Source organism: Opisthocomus hoazin, chromosome 2, assembly GCF_030867145.1.
Source record: "Opisthocomus hoazin isolate bOpiHoa1 chromosome 2, bOpiHoa1.hap1, whole genome shotgun sequence".
Taxonomy (NCBI): Eukaryota; Metazoa; Chordata; class Aves; order Opisthocomiformes; family Opisthocomidae; genus Opisthocomus; species Opisthocomus hoazin.
In genome coordinates this window covers 74561603-74585960 of record NC_134415.1, presented here as the reverse complement: position 1 = coordinate 74585960, position 24358 = coordinate 74561603, and the positions used below count along the sequence as shown (strand labels likewise).

Genomic DNA, 24358 nt, shown 5'->3' with positions numbered 1-24358 from the left:
TACTCAGTAAAGGACAATGCTATTCCTTGGAACTATTAACGTTCTTCTATCTAACAGGAAGGAAAGTATTGATAAGCAAAGGCATACCAGATACCTAAGGGAGATGACATAATTAGTATTCATTATTAATTAAGCTATTGCCTCATTCACATGAAATACAGAGCACTTAATACTCTGTTTACCTCATCTTTCCATCAATAAATACATTCTCTCTAGAATGTGATGTTACATGTCCTCACTTGGGAGATCTGTTCGCATTGAATCCACTAATAGGAAGTTTCAGTTCAGTTTGTCTTGACTTTGCCTTGCCTTTGGCTTTAGTTCACTTGATTTTGTAATCCTGGTGCGCATCACATCATGATATTTAACACATTAATCTAAGTATCTGTCAAGAATCATGACATTCAAACTACCGTCCCAAGAACAACATGAGCAACAAACAAACCCCAGGGTTTTTTCTGCTTACTAGTTATTTAGAATGAAAAGCAGCATACAAATGGGAGTAAGACTAGCTGGCAGTCAGTGCAAGAATGTGTTAGCAGAGCCACTGATACACATGGAGCACACTCCTTTTTTCAATTTGTCTTCTGCCACATTTTTTGTGTCATGTCTAAAATTTTCATGACACTGCGAAGAACTGAAGGCTGGTTTTGTAAGATGTTTACATGGCAAGTGATTCCTATCATAGGTTGTTTTACAAGCCTAAGAACAAGATATCTGCCCCAGAAATGCCTTATGTAAGATGGGCAATACTTCCCAGGGGCGTTTTGAGAAGAGCTGCACTGACATTGCAGGACCAGGCAGTGACAACAGTCCCAAGGTAATGAGGGTGTGGGAGGAAGGGAAGGCGGTGAGGAGGCCGCTACATGGGTGGCAGGTAATCAAGGGGAGGGTAAGGAACAAGTGGCAGCAGTTGCACCTGATAAAGCATTGCCAATGGTCTCCAGCAAGACTGGACTATAAGGAGGACATGAACCACAGCTTTGTACTCTTAAGTGCTGTAAGATCCTGAAAGGTGACAAATACCTACATATCCTGCTGTCTCTAGGAAGAATTTCAGGTGATCCTGAAGGATTGGAACTGATCATTCAGTGTAACTTCATAGTATAACTGTTTAAGAGGTCAGAAACATGAGAAGAAAATTGGATAGAAACACAGCTCTGTTCTGCCATACTGCCTTTTCATTTCTGAGAAGTTTCACACAAACAGCTATGGATTGCACTGTTTGTCTTCAATGTCACTTCTGCAGCAATACATACAATGAACATGTGACAAATACTAGATTGCTCTATGTAGCATGCTGAGGCTCATCTGCAAGTAAGGTAATCAACAAATGAAGAGATGAATTAAGATGAAGTTAAAAAATCACTAAAAAGATTTTAAAAATTAATGGAGTTAAAGGTTTGATATATATTTGTATATAGTCATCCTGAGAAGACACATTGGACATGGTTTTATAGTCTTAGATCATAAAGTCAGAGAGGCAAGTGTTAAAACATGAAGGAGGTAATGGCTGGGTTCCTGTCCAGGAAGGCAGGCTGGCAGGAGGTGACTCCTCTGCCCATCGACTGCACAACGTGCTCACAGAGGAAAATGACCCGTAGAATTTTAGAATAGAAATTTTAATAGAAATTCAGCCCAGCAGACTGTCACTGCCATCATGGATTAAATCTTCCAATCATTGGGCTAATGTAGCGCTCAAAAAACATTCAAACATATGACTGTTTGTGGGGAAAGTTGGTCTAAAAACGGAGAGAAATTAGCAATGTTCCCTGCCAAGGCACTGATAAATAGGTTCTGTAGCAATGGCAATGGTGAGGGAGAGAGAAAATCATTAGCAGGTATCGTTTTCTTATTACTGTGCTTCTCATTTAGCTTGCATGCTCTGAATTCATGCTACGATTTGGGAGCAATACCACAACAGCAGTATTTCAGCTGGTCTAGTAAAGAAAGATCTTTTCTAAATGGATACTTTGCTCACTTACCCAACACACTTGGGTGACTAGGACCTCCCTGCAGACTGTTTGAAAGGACAAGAGTGCTTTTTTTTTGCTAATATAGAAAAGATGGGCCTTTCTGCAAGCTGAATGGAATGTTCCTGTGCCTCCTCTTCTGTGCTTCTAACTGGGAGACAAAGCTGCCCAGTGGCCTTCCAGGCAGAGTGACCTCAGAGTGACTGGAGTTTGCAGCATCCTTCCTCGATTACTTTTGGCTTTCATTCCATTTCTCATGTTATAAGAAAGGGAGAAGCAGACCCAATAAAGAAGCATAGTTCCATTTCATAAAGTAATACCATTCTTTTTCCTGATATACTATCTAACATATTATCCCTCAAAAAATATTAAGCATTAAGACACTACAAACAATGTCAGAATCACTCTGCCTAAATTCTACAGTATGTGTCTGGATTTAGATACCTAAACCATATCTAAGTGGCAGAGAGCAACCCAGCCATAGAATCACAGAATAGTAGGGGTTGGAAGGGACCTCTGTGGGTCATCTAGTCCAACCCCCCTGCCGAAGCAGGGGCACCTACAGTAGGCTGCACAGGACCTTGTCCAGGCGGGTCTTGAATATCTCCAGAGAAGGAGACTCCACAACCTCCCTGGGCAGCCTGTTCCAGGGCTCCGTCACCCTCAGAGGGAAGAAGTTCTTCCTCATGTTCAGACGGAACTTCCTGTGCCTCAGTTTGTGCCCATTGCCCCTTGTCCTGTCACTGGGCACCACTGAAAAGAGCTCTCCCCAGAGCTGCGTAGCTCTATAGACAAAACATCTTCACTGATCTGGAAAAGTCTCCTGAGCATTATCAGATTTGTCCTGGTGTGCTCAAAGGTATTGTTCTGAGGGATGCAAGCTTGACTTGCAATCTAGTGAAGACAAGTGCTAAAATGTGGGAGGTCTTTGGTTCTCAGATATCCTTGGTAAGAAGAGGAGTGAATCTGTATCACTTTCTTGTTTCCTCTACCCCCAGAACACAAGGTATCTTACGTGAGACCACTCACTACCACTTCTTCACAACCAAGAATGAGAGAGATTAAGACAGAAGAGCAAAATCATAACTACACTGTACCTTACATATGTCTCACTGATTTGAGCTTCAACTGTTAAGTGCTCAGGACATCTGCAAATCAGGCCTTACAAATGGCGCCCATTACAGAATCAGTGTACAGAGTCTGCACTCACTGGTGAAAATCCTGGTTTAAGTGGGCTAAACTGTCCAATTAAGCAGGAGCTCGGATGCCATGGTATTTCTGTACCCTTCCGGGTTTTGTTCTCTGCTAAGCACTCGGGGCCCCTTCTAGGCACGCTGTACTGGAAGCTGCTAAAACTTTCCTCTTGCTGTCGGCGAATTTCCCTGTGGAAGAGCTCAAACATTTAGCCTCCTCTAAGTTCAGATATCTCAATACACATACCTTGCTTGGTTGTACTGCTCTAAGGCAACAAAAAGATGCATCCCAAAGGTCCAGCAGTATACTGAACTGGTCGAGTCCACCAGGTGCCAAGCACGTCAGGTAGCCTAGCCTAAGAGATTCAGCCTCCAGCAAGCTGCCAGTGTGTTCATGGCTCTGCTGACTGTGCTTAAAAGAACAGTTAAACCATAGATTTCAATTAAAAACAAATAAATTAAAAAAAAGGCGATCTAGCCAAACTGCTGAACTGGACCACAAATGTGATTAGCACTGTATGACTGGAAAAGCTGTGGGACTTACAGTATCTCAGTATTCTAGGCTGAGTTTTACTGGATCAGAGGGAACATTTTTCATCTATGAAAAAATAAACTTGGTTTAATTATCTTCCATTTACTCAGCTGCAATGATCTATGCACAGGTTTGAGGACATCAGGGGAATGTGAGTGCCCAGTTCTCACAGCTGTCGCTAACTGGGCATTCCCTTGCTTCATGAGACTTGGCATGTTTCATTAAGTAAGGAAGATCGCCGTCTGCACTACCTGGCATTTCAGCTTTCCTGAAACACGGCTGCTCTGCTTCACTGTGCAGTTTCCCTGGCCCTCAGGCAGATCTTACGGTGCAACAACTTTGAAATAAGCAGAAAGTAAAAAACAGAACCTTCTCAAACACAGCATAAGCATGGAGAATACAAAGGAAATTCTGAGCTTGACTTCATCTCAGTTTTGTGCCACCACGACTCCGCTCATTTCAAGAGAGTTCTGATTTCCACTGGGCAGAGGGAAGAAAGTCAACCAGCTTCCCACAAAAGAATATTTAGAAAAAGGTCTTGCAGTTCTTACAGCAGCTCATCACGTAACTTTGCATAGCAAATTACACTAGATGAGGCCCTAGCTACTGATCTACAGGGAAATGATGAATAGAACAATACTTACAGCACAGGTGGATGAAACTTCCAGACCAATTCTTATCTCATTTTGCATGGTAAAAAAAGCTCATGGTGCTTTACTATGGAGATCCAGTGCCTATGTTCTGGCCTTGCACCGGCCAGCTAGTAACATCCATCAAACAAAACAGCTAGTAAGGAGAATTATTGATTGTAAATGAGACCGCCATGCAATGGGCCGAAGCAGCTCCAGTGGTGATGAGAAACTATGCCTTTAGCTGACCTGTGAAAATTCAAGCAGGAAGACCATTATAAATGTTAATAGCTCCAGGATTCTTGACCCTTCTCCAGCTTCAGTGTAGACACAGCATCCTGTAGGAAACTTCTGATTTTCACAGGCTGTACGATCACAAGTACAGGCCACTCTCACCCTGCTGTAGGTCTCTGCGAGAAGGAACAGGAAGGGGCGGCTCTGTGCTCTGGGACAGAGGTGGATAAATTCCACTTCTTTTGATTCATGTCATGTTTCCAGTGGAGGAACTACCACACAGTCAGTCCGTAATGTTTCTGTCACTTTCCCAAACTCTTAACAGCAAGCCAACTACTATCATTACAGTCCTCATGATTTCACTGTATCATGCCGAAGTACTTGGGCCTCACACTCCCTCATTCTCTGAAATTTTACAATATTGTGACTCACCTGGTTTCAAGGGAGCTGCTTCTAAATTTAAGCAAATCAAGAGAGAATCAGATCTCCTTTGCACTAGCAAGCCTCCCAAAGGATTTACTGTGCTGTAAGCAACCACTCCATTCTCTGTTTACCTTGCAGGTAATAACAAGAATATTCTGTGGAGAATTCAAATACAGAAGAAACATACCAGGCAAGTCACTGAAGGAAATTTAAGGCTTACCTTTCTCTGTAAACATGTAATGCATTAGTAGATTAATTTCCCATTAGACAAATTAATGACATAGGATGCAGCATGCTACACAAGATGAACTGCGTATCAGATGCAGTAAAACTCTAACCACTTTTAAAATAGTCAAGTCAGAACCAAGCCACACTAGGGTAGTTCGTCACCACACTGCTAGGTTTGAAGTGTAGCTTAAGTGCCAGGGCCTAATGCCTGCATTAAAGTTACCCTGGTAACCGAGGACTCCCGTTCAATCACCTGAAATTGTTCTCTCCACAGTGAAGAACTGTATGTTTATTACAGAGGTGGGTTTTGATAAAATGACCCAGAATACAGACACAGATACCTGAACCAGTGTATTTAAAATTGAAATTAAGAAAAAAAAAACAGAAACAAAAAGATCTTGATCCATGTCTTCAACATCAGCAGTGTGACAAGGAGCACAGCAACCAGAGATGCAGCAAAATTGTCATGATACTGATAATACAGAAATACTTACCACAGCATGATGATAAATCACAATATTGCTAACTACGCTGAGACAAACAGCATATATAGATGAACAAAATACAATGACATAGCTTTAGCATCATTATTTTTCTAAAGTGGCATAGTTATTTGGAAGGGCAATCTGAATCACATATAGTTCTAACCATTACATGAAATAAGGGACAACAGACAACTAAGCCTGCTCTTCTTCAAGATTCAATATACTCTGGATATATGAACATAACCATACAAGTCTTCAGGTTACATCAGGTCAACCAAAACAGTCAACAGATATAAGTAGTCTTGGGAAGAGTTTAGAAAACTAAAAGCCACATCAGGCCTGCAGCATATGCAGTCCTTAGCCGATGTAAAGTATACGGCCCTTAAAGAAAACATGTTCATTGGTATCAACAGAGCTCCAGGGTGATTATTTTTAAATGCTTCATGAACTACAGATACAATTGGTAGAAGGATGGAGATTAAGACGAACTGTACGCTAAGTAATTTAGAGGATATACATGTTATGTGCTTGGATTTTTCCTAACCTCTTCATCCCAGTCAAAATCTAATGTAGCATCATCTAGCTCTGCTATCGAGAAGAGAGGTCTCTGTGTGACCACACTGGCTTTACTAGCATTTCCCAATGCAAAACTCTTCCTTCTGCTAGGATTGCTCACGTGAACCTTCAGCAGTGGGCTATGTTTGTTAGTGTCAATCTCAATGGTAGGTGAGGTTTCCAATTTTGACTCATGACGTGATGCAAAGGAGAATGTCGACAGTTTGGCTAATGTGCTGGAGCGCACCTTCCCTGTGCTTGGGCCACCAAGCTTCTTCTCTCCCTCCATTTTCTTCTCAATGGGTGGAGATGACATGGCATCAAAACTGACATCAGAGTGTATTGTTGCACTTCCTCTGATCTCTTTCCCTAAGACCTGACTCTGTTGCTCTTCTCTCCCTTTATTATCAATTGATCGTTTTTCCAAACTATTTTTTCCCAAGCGAGTCAACGTCATCTTGGATGTCTCAGGTGGGCAGCATTCTTCTGGCAGCTGCTTTCCCTGGAGCTGCTCTCCAGGCTTAAAAATAGTTTCACTCTGAAAAAGAGAAAATTCTTCATTTTTCACCTCTGAAGAATGATCAAGTTTTGTCCTTAGTCTGAAAGAAAATTTAGCTAGTTTAGCTGCTGGAGGACTTTCACTGTCAAGGATTTGTGGCTCATGGGAACTTACTACCTCTGTTTCCTTCACTACTTGACTTTTACTTCTTTTTCTCATGGAAATTGTTGCAGTTTTTGCTGGTACAGATATGCTGTTCTCTTCCTCCCCTAGCACAGAATCTGCATCACTTGAAAGATCTGCTGGGCCAGACACAGGTAATGCTGAAGGAAGGGCCTTTGCCTTGGGGTCCTGTGTACTTGTAAAGAATCCACGTGATTTCTCTGTGTGCAGTTTCTGCCAGCTTTTAGAAACGCGCTGTGTAACAACTGAATCCTGCACACTAGCACTTGGTGATGCTGGGTCTTGAGTATTTGCTTCTGAAGAAAAACAGTTGTGTTCTTCAGTCCTTTTCCTGCTTATCTTGGAAACTTTGCCCTGTTCCAAAGGAGCATGCAGATTCACAGTCGCTAGTGACTCCCTCATCCCATTTCCTTTCCTTGGTATTGAAGAATTTTTTTCTTCAGAACAGGATGTTTTAGACAGGGTTTTTGAAGCCAAGTTTTCTGGAGATATCTTGGGCACCGGAGATTTTTTCTGAAAAGCTTCTACAGCATCACTGTTGCTCTCTTCCAGGCTATCAAACCAAGCCAGGCTGCCATCATCACCTCTCTTACTATGTTTAATCAAGTGGTTTGTCGTTTTGTTATTACTGTGTGCCAGATTGCATAAGGGTTCTAGATGTGTATCCCCTTCACAGTTGCCTTCGGGCAAAGAAGGCTGTGGCCAGAAGTTAGTCTCTTGTTGATCTGAAGGTTCTGACTGAGACATTTGCTTTGACTGCCCAAATGTATCCTTGTCCAAGCATCTTGTAGTACTGAAAATTGTCTCTTCAGGCTGCGGCTGGCATGAATTCTCCTTCTGTAATCTATGGAATGAAAAAAAATTAAGTAATAGTAATTTATTTTTCATTTTTTTCTTTCTTTATTGCATTAATGATGCCTAATATGTATGAATGTGAAAAGCTACAAATAATGTAGGTCACGAAAGTGCATTATTAAGTTTCACTTATAGTTCTGAAGCTGGTGTTAGTCTGATCTTTCAGCGCCTTCTACAGTAAGTGGCAGAATTTAGTGTCCCCACTAGAAGACAGGCAGGTGGACAGAGAAAGCAACCACCTCAACTTCATTTCCTGGGGAAAACAAACCAAACAAAAACCGAAACAAACAGCTTTGCACTACTTACAGCCATTGCTAGAGTCCCTTGGGGATTACATATTCTGTAAGTGTATCTTCTAGAACAGGAAACTCATTAGATTTTACCCTGAGCAAGGCAAAGCCTCAAACGAGATATCAGAATGGAAAATCTAGGTATTACTTGGAACAGTGGTTGTTGTTGGTTTTCTCTTACCATCATTATGGACTCAACATGTCAAAAACTCCACATCATCGAGTGAAAGCATCTCAGATCACCTACAAAACTTAATTATCACTGTCTGTGGCTGTTAATATTCTCAGGCCCTCCAAAACAACAGAGGTGCTAGAATGAGGGTTCCCTCCAACCTCAGTATAGCTGCTACTCTGTCTATAGTACCTAAACATATCATTTCCAAGGGAGACAGAATTCTACTTTTTGCTAAATAGTGATTCTAACCATGAGTGAAGAGCAGCCACATTCTATCCCCAAAGTGACTGCATTAGCATAGGTGAAATGATTTCTATGTGTCATGAACAGTTCCTCTGCTGTATGAGAGAGAAAACACTATATTGACATGTACCTTTTAGAATAATTATTGTAATTATTCACTAGTATGCTTGTTCTTAAAATTTTTGACAGAAAGTAGCAGAAATTATCTGACTAATCAAGAAGGGCTGAAAGATACATGCTTGTTTTATTGAAATATAGTTCAGGGGGAACGCATGGGACAAGCCTGCTAACACAGAATAGGTCATTTTAAAGAGGACATTCATTTAGTATTCTCTAAGCTGCTTAAGAGGGGGAAGAAGAAATCAGCTTAATTTTCAGCATAGGGGCTTCAGTGATATACTGAGAAAATCTTTATGAGCATTAGGATGGAGCAACAATGAACAGACTACCCAATGGCAATGGAAAATTCACTTCATTAGAAGTCCTTCAGAGCGGGTAACACAAGCCCCTGCCAGGAAGGTCAAACACAGACCTGATCCTGTATTTGATCTCCCATCCCATCCTACATTTCTATTATCCCTTATGAACACCTCTGTTTTAAACTAACTTTTAAAAGTCTGTCTGTTGGAGATATCCCACTTTCATCTGCTCTTACTGCCTCTGTGGTTATTTAAGATGTCCTAGCTATGAGTTACGAAATAAGTCTGAAAAATATATAAAGGAAAAACTGTATTTTCCCAGCTGTTCTTATTCCATTAGCTTCGCTAACATTAATCTTTTATCTTCCTTTAACAATAAGAAAGTACGAGTTTCTTTGGAGCCTAATCTCGTTTCAGGAAACAAATGTTATTTTTTTGTATTTTATTTCCTTCCAATCCTAGTGTTTTTCTCTCAGCCTCAGCACATTAACAGCAAACAGACTTTCCAAAGATTGTTGCAGTGAGCTGAAAACTAGAGAACAGACAGTGAAAATTCCAGCACATAAAAAAGAAAAATCACCCAAAAGGGCAGAACTTTGATTCAGGCTTATATTTTCCATTAAAAGGAAGGGAAGGAACCTGACAACGCCAACACAAAAGAAGGCTTAAAAAATATTAGCAGATCTGCTGTATTTTACCAAGCAAGTAACAAAGGTTATATAAAATTATTTGTTCAGCTACAAAATCTGGCATTTTGACCCTAAGAAGCTCCGCTGAAACTTATCAGAGCACAGAATTGAGATATGAGTTGGGAACTAATCTTAAATTCTTTGTAAATTCCATAACCCAGAGGGAGAAATGACCTTGTAATGATCTCAGAGTGCTACTTTAAAACAATCTTCCTGCTTATCCACGCCCTCTAAAGAACAAGTCCCTTCCCAATGTCAGATTCTATTTTTAGACCCTCTCCAGATACTATTGTCAAAAATTCTTTTTTGCCATTGACTTGTTTTGTTACTCTGCATATTATAACCTGTCAAGTCTTTGTAGCTCTTTGTGTAGAAGATCTTGCAGCTCCAGTCGCCCCAATATCAGTTCACACTGTGTTCGGTACTGCGCCATGGGATTTTCTGGAAATGAGGTGTGTAAGGCATTGATGCCTCCAAGAAGTGCACCCCCCTATGTCACCAAAGAGATAAACAAAAAAAATAGGAAGCTATCTTTATTATCCAGCACCAAATTTAAACAGCAGAGACCATTTTATTCCAAATTTTCCCTTAGATATTTTAAAGCTTAAGGTAGCAAACATTTACTGAGTAACAATATTCGCACAAACAATCCTATTAGGTCTGCTCACACAGGTAAAGTTGCTCATGCACATAAAGCAATTATATGATCAAGCCTGCAGTTTACTTGTACCAGTTTATTTTTATTTATACAAAAAATGGAAGGTCCACCTAAGGCTTAAGAACATCATGACTAAAAATGGACATTAGGATTAAAGAAGTTTTCCAAATACCTTGTAAAAATTCTGCCCATGTGAGCAATTTTTATAACCAAAGAAGTTCTGATTGCTAAAAGTTTTCATTAGCTTTGCCTAATTATTTAAATGGAAAGACCTGGGTAGTAAGGCTTGTCAATACAGGGTAAATTGACCAGTAAAAATATTTCTGAATAGCTCCTTAAGAGTAACTATTCAGGAATAATTCCAGGGAGGAAGTGATTTTAATCTGGGACAATTTTGCTGTGCCTTGTGAGAAATGAAGTAGTTTTTATTTGGAACAGAGCATCTGCACAAAGTGATTTGTTCCACAACAAATAATCTAGAATAGCTCTGTAGTTAATTGCTCTTTGGAAAAAAACAAACACACCACAAACCCTCTATTTTGCCACAGATGAGCAAGCATTTACCACTACTGTCTATCTATAAAGCTCAGTGCAACCAATGAACAAAATGCATATCAAGTGCCATGAGAGCAATAGCAAAAGTCAATAGTGTCTCTAGAACCAGAAATCGCTACATATGGCATCACATGGACCACACATTTTCATTTGTGGCAGTATCTCATTCTTCCATTTGAAATTTTAAAATCTTATACTAAAATAAAAAAAAAAACCAAACTGAAAAACACTTCATTCTGGTGGCTAATCAAAGCCCTCTAAAAGTACACAGTGATAAAACTAAGGCTGTCCATGCAACCATGAACGCATCCCACTGAAGTCATCACTTGGATTTTTTTTTTGCATATGACTTCAAGAACGTGATAGCCCTGTTCCACATAGCAGCATTAGTCTGTAGCCATGGAAGACGTTGTTGGAGAACCTCTCTGCCATACTCGTTTCAAGGACTGGAAGGTTCATAGTTAATGAGGCAGTGACTGTAGACAGGAAAGTCCAGTCTGCAGGTTAGGACAGTTAAAGGCAGCCAAGGAGAACTAGATTCTCTCTCTGATGCAAATTTCCAGTTCTTGTGATTCAGAATGAGCCAATTAAGCAAAGGTTTTGAAAGGCAATAAATTTGTAACTGGGATCCTGATGTGGTGTGTGCACAGAAGGAAGCTGCAGTCAACGGGAAATGTACTCCAACACTCACAGTGCTGCTACTCTGAAACTGGGGCCCTAACCATCTCTCATGGGGTATGCTCCAGTGGACAATTTCTTCTGGATCATACATAATGCAGCTCCAGATCACAGAACAGGAGTAGCACCAACCCATCACTTCACAAGGACTGCGTGAAAATAAATGAACTGGTATTTCTGAAGTGCTCAAATACACTGGAAAAGAATTCCACAGAAAAACACATGAAGAAATTGAGAATTCTACCTTTAGAACAGCAGGTAATAAACAAACCATTGAGCAAAACACTGATAAAGGATAGTTGCTTCTGGCTTGAGTATTGTCAACCTGTGGCCTAAGGATCCAATGCAAAAAAAAAAAAGGAATATATGATTACTTTTCTTGGGCTACATGCCCAAGGGGTACAATTATGTCTTGCTTTCACTGACTTTTCAGTGCTTTCCTTGACCATCACAATGAGCTTCTTTTAAAAGTTCTCGTGTGTGTGTGTGTGTATTTGCCTGAAATTTTAAGTGGGATGGGACCGAATTTAAGATAACTATCTGTGAAGCTTCATGCCTGTTCTGGGGCTTACATCTCTTGAGGTATTTGCCCCTCTGAGACTCCGAGATATCATTTTGAGGAGCGGAAGGCAGCCATATGACAAACGCACACACTGTGGAACTGAGGGCAGAGGATCTAGAACAGAGAGAGAAAAAATAAAGTATTACAGGGAAAGTTAGCAGAAAGGAAGGGTGTAAAAATGCCTAAGGATGGGAAGACAAAATGTGAAAATGGAGTAGAAGGAGAAAGATTGGAAAGGGAATTAAGGATTAAAACATGATTGTTATAGGTTTGCCTGACAAGGTTTTGGTAGTTGGGGGGCTTTATAGGGGTGGCTTCTGTGAGAAGCTGCGAGAAGCTTCCCCCATGTCTGACGAAGCCAGTGCCAGCCAGCTCTAAGACAGACCCACTGCTGGCCAAGGCCAAGCCAATCAGTGACAGTGGTAGCGCCTCTGTGACAACATATTTAAGCAGGGGAAGAAAAAAAAACTCTGGGTGAGATGGCAGTTAGAGACAGGAGTGAGACGATATGAAAAAAACAACTCTGCAGACACCAAGGTCAGTGAAGAAGGAGAGGGGAGGAGGTGCCCGAAATGTCAGAGCAGAGAGCCTTCCCTTGCAACTTGTGATGAAGACCATGGTGAGGCAGGTTGTTCCCCTACAGTCCATGGAGGTCCACAGTGGAGCACATATCCACCTGTAGCCCATGAAAGGGACCCCACACCGGAGCAGGTGGATGCCTGAAGGAAGCTGTGACCCCATGGGGAGCCTGCGCTGGAGCAGGCTCCTGCCAGGACCTGCGGACCAGTGGAGAGAGGAGCCCACGCCGGAGCAGGTTTGCTGGCAGGGCTTGTGACCCCATGGGGGACCCACGCTGGAGCAGCCTGTTCCTGAAGAACTGCACCCCGTGGGAAGGCATCCACGCTGGGGCAGTTCGTGAAGAGCTGTAGCCTGTGGGAAGGACTCACGCTGGGAGAAGTTTGTGGAGAACTGTCTCCTGTGAGAGGAACCTTCACCCTGGAGCAGGGGAAGAGTGTGAGGATCCTCCCCCTGAGGGACCAAGAGTGGCAGAGACAACGTGTGATGAACTGACTGTAATCCCCATTCCCCATCCCCCTGCGCTGCTCGGGGTGGAAAGGAGAGAAATGGGAGTGAAGCTGAGCCCGGGAAGAAGGAAGAGGTGGGGGGAATCACAGAATCTCAGAATGGTAGGGGTTGGAAGGGACCTCTGTGGGTCATCTAGTCCAACCCCCCTGCCGAAGCAGGGTCACCTACAGCAGGCTGCACAGGACCTTGTCCAGGCGGGTCTTGAATATCTCCAGAGAAGGAGACTCCACAACCTCCCTGGGCAGCCTGTTTCAGTGCTCTGTCACCCTCAGAGGGAAGAAGTTCTTCCTTATGATCAGACGGAACTTTCTCTGCTTCGGTTTGTGCCCGTTGCCCCTTGTCCTGTCGCTGGGCACCACTGAAAAGAGTCTGGCCTCATCCTCCTGACACCCACCCTTGAGATATTTATAAGCATAAATTAGGAAGGTGTTTTAAGATCTGGATTTATTTCTCACTATCCTACTCGGATTTGATTATTGACAAATTGAACTCCCTTTTCTCCCCAAGTTCAGTCTGTTTTGTCTGTCACAGTAATTGGTGAGTGATCTCTCCCTGTCCTTATCTCGACCCTCAAGCCTTTTATCATGTTTCCTCTCCCCTGTCCAGCTGAGGAGGGGGAGTGATAGACCGGTTTTGGTGGGCACCTGGCATTTATCCAGGCCAAACCAGAACAATGACCAAGAGAAGGAAGGAGACAATGTTAACAAAGACAAAATGAGGCAACTAAAAGATCAAGCCAGGCGGGATTAGAATATACTCACAAAGCAGGAAAGATAAAAATAAGGGTGAATTAGAGGATGACACAAACAAAAAACCAAAAGAACTAGGTTGGTGATGAAAATGTGATAGCCTTCCTTCCCAAGAAGGCTCACAAGCAAGAATCATAGAATGGTTTGGGTTGGAAAGGACCTTAAAGATCACCTAGTTCCAACCCCACTGCCATGGGCAGGGATACCTTCCACTAGACCAGGTTGCTCAAAGCCCCATCCAACCTGGCCTTGAACACTTCCAGGGAGGGGGCAGCCACAGCTTCTCTGGGCAACCTGTTCCAGTGCCTCACCACCCTCAGAGTGAAGAACTCCTTTCTTATATCTAATTTAAATTTACCCTCTTTCAGTTTAAAGCCATTACTCCTTTTTCCTATCACTACAAGCCCTTGTAAGAAGTCCCTCTCCAGCTTTCTCGTAGGCCGCTTTCAGGTACAGAAAGGCTGCAATAAGGTCTCTGTGGAGCCTTCTCTTCTGCAAGCTGAACAGCCCCAACTTTCCTGGTAGGAGAGGTGTTCCAGCCCTCTGACCATTTTTGTGGCCCTCCTCTGGACACGCTCCAACAGGTCCATGTCTTTCCTGTGCTGAGGGCCCCAGAGCTGGACATAGGACTTCAGCTGGGGTCTCACCAGAGCAGAGCAGAGGGGCAGAACCCCCTCCCTCGACCTGCTGGCCGTGCTGCTTGTGATGCAGCCCAGGACACGGTTGGCCTTCTGGGCTGCGAGCGCCCACTGACGGGTCACGTGGAGCTTCTCATGAACCAGCACTCCCAAGCTCTTCTCCTCAGAGCTGCTCTCAATTCATTCTCTGCCCAGCCTGTATTTGTGCCTGGGATTGCCTTGACCCATGTGCAGGACCTCCATACTTGGCCTTGTTGAACTTCATGAGGTTCGCACAGGCCCACACCTCATGCCTGTTAAGGTCCCTGTGCATGGCATCCCTTCTCTCCAGCATGTCAACCGCACCACTCAGCTTGGCGTTGTCAGCAAACTTGCTGAGGGTACACTCAGTCCCACTGTCCATGTTGCTGACAAAGATGTGAACAGGACCAGTCCCAGGACTGACCCCTGAGGAACGCCACTCGTCACTGCTCTCCACCTGGACATTGAGCCGTTGACCGCAAGTCTTTTGAGTGTGACCATCCAGCCAGTTCCTTATCCATCAAGTGGTCTGTCCATCAAATCCATGTCTCCCCAATTTAAATCCAAGGATGTCATGTGGGATGGTGTCAAAGGCTTTGCACAAGTCCAGGCAGATGACATCATTTGCTCTTCCCTTATCCACCAACACTGTAACCACATCATAGACCACCAAATTTGTCAGGCATGATTTGCCCTTAGTGAAGCCATAGTGGCTGTCACCAGTCACCTCCTGATTTTCCATGTGCCTTAGCGTAGTTTCCAGAAGGTTCTGCTCCATGATCTTGTCAGGCACAGAGGTGATGCTGACTGGCCTGTAGTTCCCCGGGCCTTCCTTTTTGCCCTTTTTAAAAATGGGGATTATGTTTCCCCTTTTCCAGTCATTGGGAACTTCACCAGACTGCTACAACTTCTCAAAAATGATGGACAGTGGCTTAGCAACTTCATCCGCCAGTTCCCTCAGGACCCGCGGATGCATGTCACCAGGCCCCATGGACTTGTACACCTTCAGGTTCCTTAGGCAGTCTCAAATCTGATCTTCTCCTACAGTGGGTGGTTCTTCATTCTCCCAGACCCTGCCTTTGCCTTCTGTGACTTGGGCGGTGTGGCTGGAGCACTTGCAGGTGAAGACTGAGGCAAAAAAGTCATTCAGTACCTCAGCCTTCTCCATATTGCCGGTAACCAGGTCTCCTGTGTCCTTCCAGAGAGGGCCTGCATTTTCCCTAGTCTTCCTTTTATCACTGACATACCTATAGAGTCTGTCCTTGTTACCCCTGATGTCCCTGGACAGATTTAATTCTGACGTGGCTTTAGCTTTCCTAAACTGCTCCCTGGCTGCTTGGACAATGTTTCTGTATTCCTCCCAGGCTAGCTCTGTTTGAAGTGTCTAAATACCGATCTGAGAACTGTGAACTTTGATTTTATACTGGCTAGGATAAGACTTTTTGTAGAAGTTGCAAAGACAGTGCTGAAGACACAGTTTGCTGAGCTGAAAGGTGGCTGGCAGCCAGTCCTTCAAGAATGACACTGATATTTCCCCATTTACAATATCATTCTACACACTGACAATTAGGCAGGAAACACAGGATGTACTTATACATAAAGTGATTTTTTTTTCTAGAGAATGAATCAATTTCTGAAAACCAACTTTTGCATGTTACTTCTGTTTCTTTTTTTAATAAAATAAATAAATAACTTCATTCAAAAAGAAGGAAGTGATTCCTTTATGCTTTTCAGGAGGAAAGTAAAATTTGGCCTTAAATAGCAGGTCTCAAATTTGCAGATTCCTAGCAAAAATGAATACATTTGCCTACTTGCTCATTAGAAATGAAAAGTGAAGCAAATATGATGAGCATACCAACTACGTCCAGGTAGTCTTCTGCCGTCATAATTCAGGCAAATTTCTCACTGACTCTAAATAGGTAAATGCTTGTTATGCAAACTGCCGTCCTTGAGGGCATGGCTGTATAAATATGAAAATCTGACCCACAGTTAAAACAATTGTTTTACATTTATTCATGCTGATGATGAGGTACCGAGATGACAGTATACATTCATTATTATTATATATATACATTCCACTTTTTGATCTGTTACAAAAAAAACCCTGAGTATTTCAGATTTCTTATATCCAAAATAATATTGCTTTGAAAACAGTGTCCCATCAAATTCCCATTTAGTTAAGTGGAGGTTTAATTACAGTTAATAAACACTTATGTGATATCTTCTGCTGTTTCAGCTGGATATATTAGTACAGATTCTTATTTTAACTTCAATGCAATGCTGTCATTGAAAAGATGAACTTTTCAAAACAGCGCAAGATGAATTGCAGCAGACAGCAAAATAATTTTTTGCTACTTAATAAGGTCAGCCCCTGTAGTATTTTTGAGACAAATTCCATTTGCAACACTGTGCAGTAGATTATCCGTGGCACAAACTGCAATTAGTCTCTCAACCCTCATTGAAAGAACAAGGGAGATCACAAGTGCCTACCTGCTATATGTGACTTTGAGCATCTATCCTGAAGAGCTTTATCTCCAATAAAGGAGCATATCTACTCCTGCAAAGGTCTTTAAGGTCCATTCAGCTAATGGGTGCTATATAAAATTGTTTTAACTTGAATATATATTCATATCAACCTATACAGAAACATAGGAAATGCCATTTTGGATCAGACCAGTCATCTGTGCAGTGGAGCACACCATCCAACAGAGTCAAAACCAAATATTTCAGATGTGCATGCATAAAACTTTGGATAATCTGCTTACAGTAATTTTTTTCCTAATCTAAAGCATGAATATTTATTTCCCTTAAAAATATTCTATCTGAAGTAATAGCGTCCATATTAATTTCCACACTTCTGTTCAAAAAAGCCTCTATCAGATTCACATTCCTTTCATTAATTCTAAATGTGTTGCTTTTGCTTTACATTCAACATCCCAATAATGTTACAGCAAACTAAAACTCAGCCTTCCACATTTTTCCAATGCCTTTTTACATAGAAACATTACTCAAATCCATGTGGTAATCGGAATGCACAATTTTCAGTGCAGCCAAAGTCTTGGACTTTGAAGGTTTCTCAGAATAAAATCAGTCTTCTAAAAGTTTTGAGTTTTAGTATCACCAACAACGTATTTTAAAATGATCTAACAACAAAAAAAGTGTAGGTCTTGGCAACAGTTCAAAATTTGTTCCAAAAAAATTATTTGGTTCTTTCACACCTAGTTAATCAGTGACAAGATAACACCATGGAAGAAAAATCAGAGGATATTAAACACAGCGATATACACACAATTTCTGGCTCAAAAGGTCTTTAAAATGTAGATTACCAAAAGACAGCAGTATACCAGAACTTCACTTAGACTGCAAAGTATATAAAAAAAGCTACCAGGCCTTTATCACCAATCCAGATTTGTCAGTATAATCTCCATTTAAGGATTTTAGTAATCAAGATGGACTAAAAATTACTTGTCAAGGTCTCTGATGACCTACTTTCTATGAGCCCATGAAACCCTCTCCTAAGAGATGAAAGGAGCTGGCATATATCTACAAGATAAACAGAATCCCTTAACTGCGGTATTGCAGCAACGGCAATGCTGCAAGAAACCTTACCTGCATAGAAGATTCCATCACCGATACCACAGTTACAGCATCTTCCAACGTCACAATATCCCTAAACATCAACCGGGCATGAGCTACCAAAAATAAATGAGCATTGAAAGCAAGCGTTACCAAAGTCAAAAAGCAATTTTTTATACTAGAAGGGACAGGACATTTCTTCAAATTTCTTCAAGCACTCGTGTATGGGCCTAACTTAAACATGAATATAATTCTTTTGATTTTAGTGTCAATTTCAACAGGAGTTGGAAGGCTTAGTTTCACTAGCAAAGAATGTAATGTGGCTTCCACATTACAGTTACAGTTCGAATAAAGATGCTTAAAATGCTAGAGTTAAAAAATTTAAAATGCTGGATATCACAACAAAGAGTGTGACATGAAACACCCCTATCTATATAGGTATGTGTCATCACCATAAAGTAAAAAAATTATTCTAACTTTCATCACAGGTCAGAAAAGATTTGATTTCCTCTAACTAGTCTGTCTCACAAACTTAGTATTATTTAAAATGCTTTTTTCTACAACAGCTTCATTTTTTCTTCCTTCCCTTTTTTAAGTCAGCACAACAAAATGAATGTAATGCAAATAATTTACCACATGAAGCTCTCCTCCTAACTGGCTGTGGAAACACACACAGTTCTTATTCAGCAAGAGAAAGGCAGGTTAATTAATATCATCTATGTAATACTTTGAAAGAACAAAATGTTACTAAAAGCCCCAGTCATGTGAACGTTTAAGAATGGAACAAACACTGAATGTGAAAATAACATGGGAATCCCTAAAAGTTAGGAATGTCTTTCACCTAAATAATTTTTCCCCCAAAATGGAGAACAAAATGTAAACACCTGATGCAGGAAGCACTACATTGCTGACTGGCATATAAAAGCATAAAGACCATTTATGACTGTTACACAAAAATAAAGTACACTCTTTTAAATTCATCCTGAAAATATCTGATATGCCATTTTATAAAACAAAATCACGTTAAAAAAGAGACCTACTGCTTCCTTTGTTGTTGATCTTATAAATGAAATATCATCTGAACCCAAGAGTTGGAAATGTTGACATCCTACTGCAAAACACAGACTTGATTATTGATACTTAAAGAAACAAAAATGTGTTATTTTTTATGTTCTATTAATTTTAGGATAGAAGCAAATACTTGACACCTTTCCTCATGCTAAGTAAGGTGGCAACGCAGGACTCAAGGACTCAAAGGAAGTAAAGTAAATCCTGAGATTGCTTTTCATTAAGACACACAACTTCTGAGATTTTTCTCTCAAATGTGATTTCTTCCAGTGGTTTTTAGTTTTTATTACAGGTGTAAGAAGGGCAAAATTAAAACTGATTTTAATAGTCTAAATGTAACACCCTTTCCCACATTCAAAATCTCCAACCCCAACTCTCTTTAGACTAGAAAGATGAAATAGTACAAGAATCACCTATCCCTATCTCTATGGAAAATCTACCACTCTGCTTACCAGTTATAATTATGCTCCTGATCTATTCATTTCATAAAGGTTAATTGTTAGCCTAAAAATAAAATTGCCATGGCCCTACCTTCTGCAAGGCGTATCAAACTCTCTAGCAAGCGAATGGTTGTTCGGGCAGCATTTCTGCAGTCACTCTGACGCTGCATTTGATAGTAGCGTACAAGGATCAGGTTGCTCTCATCAGACAATTTTGGCTGTATACTTTTTATAAGGCAGAAGTAGGTTTTCATCTTTTCCATGCTCCAGAGCTTCTCTGATTTGCTTGGGCAACCTGCGTAACAACTGCCTAGTCAGTAATTCTGTAACAACAGACATCAAGCTTTTTCCTAAGAATTCCTGTTAAATAGGCAGATGACTATAAAGGTCACATTAGCGTATTTTGGGGCATACTGGGTTATCTGCTCACTAGTCCTCAAGGACTTGGTCCAATTCCAGTGTGGAATCTTACACACCATCCAATCCCTCCCCTATCAAAAACCACTGTAAAGTCTCCAGTAACTTCAACAGAACTGCTGTCAGACTCACTGCCCACCAGATGGTACAGTCAGTACTACGTGCTCTAGTATTCCTTAAAATGTAAAATGCTACATGAATGTATGTACCTCCTCTGGCTGCTTCACCTGCTTTGTGGGAGCCAAGAGCCACCTGCCATATTCTGAACATTTTTTGCAGGGAAACATTTTGAGAAGGGAAGGAAGCTAGCTGAAGAAGTTTCCTCTAACCGCTTCTCCCATAATGGGGATCAAAGCCATGTTCCTGAAGTGGATGGAAAAGGGGCTGGTTAAAATCAAATCACACTGCCTTCCCTAATTCCAGAGCACAGACCTCCATGTAGTGAACACTACTGTTCATTCTCTGAGCCCTGCAGCACATGCAGCTCAGATTTGTTCTGTCTGAATTGAGTTTCCCACTAACAGCATGTACAATTGCATTGTGCACAGGATCTGCGTATCAAGCAACGTAAAGGCGCAAGATGGAAACTATCCACTTACTGAGCAGCCTGGGCTGACATCTCTTCTAAATGATCATAGAGTAAAAGTACAGTGTTCTCAGCTCACCCCTGTTAATTAATTAGTGATCGCTATCTTATTCATACTTGAAAAACAACCATTCCGCAGGAAACCACCATAGCAAAAATGTAAACTCTGATTAATATGAAAGACTCAAGAATAACAAACGAAACTGAAAGGTGGGGAAATTAAAAACCAAACCAAATCAAAACACCACCTTCTAATTTAAAAAGACTACTCGTACCTTTATTCTGCAAGATGAAGGATGAAATGATGCGGTCCCACTCCTCATTCTTTGTATCTAACAATACTAAGACCAGGTCAAATCTGCTCAACAGGGGACTGCCAAGAGCTATGTTGACAGAGACAGACTCATTAGGGTCATAATGGCCTTTTGGGTTTGTTGCTGCCAGGATAGTTGTCCTTGTATTAAGCTTGCACACCAAACTAGAGAAAAGTATGGTAAACATTATGGTTGAATTCAATTGGGTAGGGAAAATGATTCCAAAGTGTTAAAAATTGTCACGTTTTTATGTTATAAAGAGCACATCTTAACTTGAAAGACTGCAAGAGCTAACAATATATACAATTATTGTATTAATATATATTACATATACAGCATTTCTCAGTCAGGGTATAGCAACTAGACAGAAAGACAGTGATCAGGATACCAAAAGTAACCAAGCAGTATTGCCATGAGTAATCTCTATATACACCTCGGTCCTGAATGGTGAAAACTATTGTAACTTATCAGAAATAAATATTACTTTGCTGATTCATACAGTATAGGAACAATTTTTTATAATGGAAAGTAACATTTTAGTTTAATTCACATTTTAAGAAAGCAAAATAAAATGTAATATAATTGTACATGTTACGAATATGAACCCAACCAAACAATGATGGCAGCCATTTCAACTGTTTCTCCAGCGAAATAGCCATTTTCCTCTCTTAACCATGCTATCCTGGCACATGTGTTTTTAGATGTGGGGAGAGATTATTTTTATTCTAGTAGTCCAAATGTAATTCTTTCGGTTAAGGCAGCAGCAGAAGTATTCTAGCACTGGTTTGTCACTGAGCTATTTCTAGTCAGCTCCTGAGTAACTGCAGCCTCACGTCCAAAGTTCTGCAACTGACAGGAAGGACGACAGATCTTCTATTAGCTTATACCCAACGCGAAAAAAAACTTATCTCCCATGCACCAAAATAAGACCTTAAATTAAGAAAGTGCTTAACCTATCTGTGCCAAGCTACTACTCAAAAAATCCTCATTCTATGAAGTCCTTAAAAGTGAGCAACGAAGGCTATACGTGCAAGTTAGCAAACTGTGTTTTGGGGTCTACAAAACCCAGCCAACTGCAACAAAGAACCCAGCTAAAATATGTCACTGTCTTACTAAGTAGATAGGATCATGTTGATTCCAAATATCTGCGCCTAGCCGCATGGCTGGCAAAGGCTAGTCATCTCCCAGGTGAAAGCGACATTACTTGTCCACTGTCTAGCAAAGAGGCTAAAGAGAGCTTCAGTGGAGATGCTCAGAACAAAGAAAGGACATGATCGGTTAGAGAAGCTGAGATGATGTGACTGGAGCAAGAGCTGAGTTGAAAGCGACAAGGAGCAACGTGGTGATGTCTTTTAAGCAGTAGAGATTTCAACAATACCAGCCAGGAAATGATATGGGCCTGGAGAAGAGCTGTGTATGACTGACAGAATGAGATATGACCTCAAAGATCAAAGTGGTGGGGGGAGAATAGCAGGTTTGAACACACACTACTTTGAAAAAGAAAGAGAGGAACTGAAAGTAAGCAGGAGTTTATCTTTATGCCATGCCCAACATACAAAATTCAGCAGCCTGGAAATCTCTTGGTCTTCTTTTGTTACCATGTAGTATTACTGGACTTTGGAGAAAAGAAGTCTTGCTTTCTGAGTTCCAGTAAAAAATTCACAAAGTTCCTCTTTTCATATATGATTATTACAACCACTCACAGCAAAGGACAAGAAAAAGAACTCCAAGTCTTCTTAAGAAAGTGCCCTGGCCTACAGTGGTAGATTGAAAACCCAGCAGTGAAGAGGGTATGTATGTATTTATTCTGATCGCTTGCAACATCTGGTCCAGCACACTGTCCTTTGAAAGGCTGACCCAACCCATCTAGTTTAAGAATACTGCTGAGAACAAAACCATTAAGTACAACAAAGAAAACAGATATATTTAATCAGCTTGACAAACCTCCCTCCAACTTGCAAGTACAAGAGAAACAGCTTATGTCGTTTTATCATATGTTAACATGCCACTTACCCTGCCTTTGCGACACTGATGGTTTGCTGTTCCATTGCTTCATGGATACTGGTTCTGTCATGTTCTTTGATACTATTGAACTCATCAATGCAACAAAGTCCTCCATCTGCAAGCACCAGTGCTCCAGCTTCCAAGTTCCACTCCCCGAAGTCCTTCACAGCAGTCACTGTCAGACCTGAAGAATCAATTACTTCACTCAGTCTTTTCCTTAAAATGCAGGAGTGCACTTGAGTGAAAGAAAGGGACCCAGCTCACTTGGCTTGTGCCACAGACAGAAGGCAAAACAGCAGGTCAGCTCCACCACATACCTCTACCACGTAACTCACTTTACACCTACTGGTAAACAACCCCACTAGCATTTGGCAGGTTAGTCTGGATCTGGGGAGCAGATTCCGTTAAGCTTCCCATGTTTGATAGTCATTTGTTTTAGGACTTTGTTAATTGAACAAAAGAGATTAGGGTAAGAAGACTAAATCTGCCAGATCAAACTGTAAATTAGGGCAAATGCAAAGACCGCAAATTTATGGAATGGACCCATTCATCTACTCCTCTCCATTGACTATTAAACCAGACAAATACTTTGGGGCTGCAAAACAAATATTGGAAATAAAATGTTATTTCAAGTGTCTTTTAACTCCTTGTCTCAGGAAGTGGAGACAAATTCTCACTTTAAACTAAGGCAATTAAATGTCTTCATGAGATTTTGAGTTCCTCTAAGCAAAAATGAAAATTCAAAGATTCCCAAGCATGAAATGGGGGGGGGGGGGGAGGCAGAGTTCCCAGAAGAGATCAGTAAATCTACACATGGTACAACACCGAGAGCATGGCAGGTCAGAAACTCTACACAACTGTGAAAATGGCCACTCATTATCAAGTATGTGCAGCTCTTTTCAAATCTTCTACTCCCTATTTCCCAGCCTCTTCTCTATTTTTAGCCCTCCTTTTTCACTCCAGTGTTCAGCTCAAAAGATCCTAGAATATCCTAGTAATTGACAAGCTGTGACCAGCCTAACATCTCCTGCAATGCTATGGCAAAACCTGCCCAAGAACCGCCCCTCAGCGTCCCTTGGTTCAGGGAGGGGAGGCTGCCGAGGCCTTCTCATCGCTGTGCAGCCCACCACAGTCGCCATTTGTTCCCAAATGGCCAACAAAATGTTATTGGAAGTATATGTTTCCTGGTAGTGTAACGCATACTTTAGCCTGTTGTGAGAAACCTCCTCCATTGTGTCCAGTCTTTCCGGGTTTCCTGGACTCTGCACTGAACAACTCCGGCAGTCAATCATATAGCAGAATTATAAAAAAGCAAAATAATCTCTAGCCGTGTGCCAGACATGTGGAGAATGCTATCAAAAAGTGCAGAAGCAACAGATCAGGCAAGTGTCAGATGATGAC

At 41.4% G+C, this 24358-nt stretch overlaps 1 protein-coding gene across 4 annotated transcripts in view; it reads right to left on the bottom strand.

Moving 5' to 3' along the window:
• Positions 1-5560: 5560 nt before the first annotated feature.
• Positions 5561-24358, bottom strand: part of MCM9 (minichromosome maintenance 9 homologous recombination repair factor) — a 52220-nt gene continuing 33422 nt past the window's right edge. For 2 of the 4 annotated variants that reach the window (XM_075414153.1, XM_075414154.1), the window contains exons 8-13: positions 22967-23141; positions 20915-21117; positions 19728-19931; positions 18162-18244; positions 9950-10095; positions 5561-7778 (exon numbers count right to left, since the gene is read on the bottom strand). In XM_075414153.1, the coding sequence (XP_075270268.1) occupies positions 6218-7778; positions 9950-10095; positions 18162-18244; positions 19728-19931; positions 20915-21117; positions 22967-23141 (2372 nt within the window). In that variant the 3' untranslated portion in view covers positions 5561-6217. Of the gene's footprint in view, positions 7779-9949; positions 10096-12068; positions 12173-18161; positions 18245-19727; positions 19932-20914; positions 21118-22966; positions 23142-24358 lie in introns of all 4 variants that reach the window. The other 2 variants (XR_012763184.1, XR_012763185.1) reach the window with 2 other exon arrangements.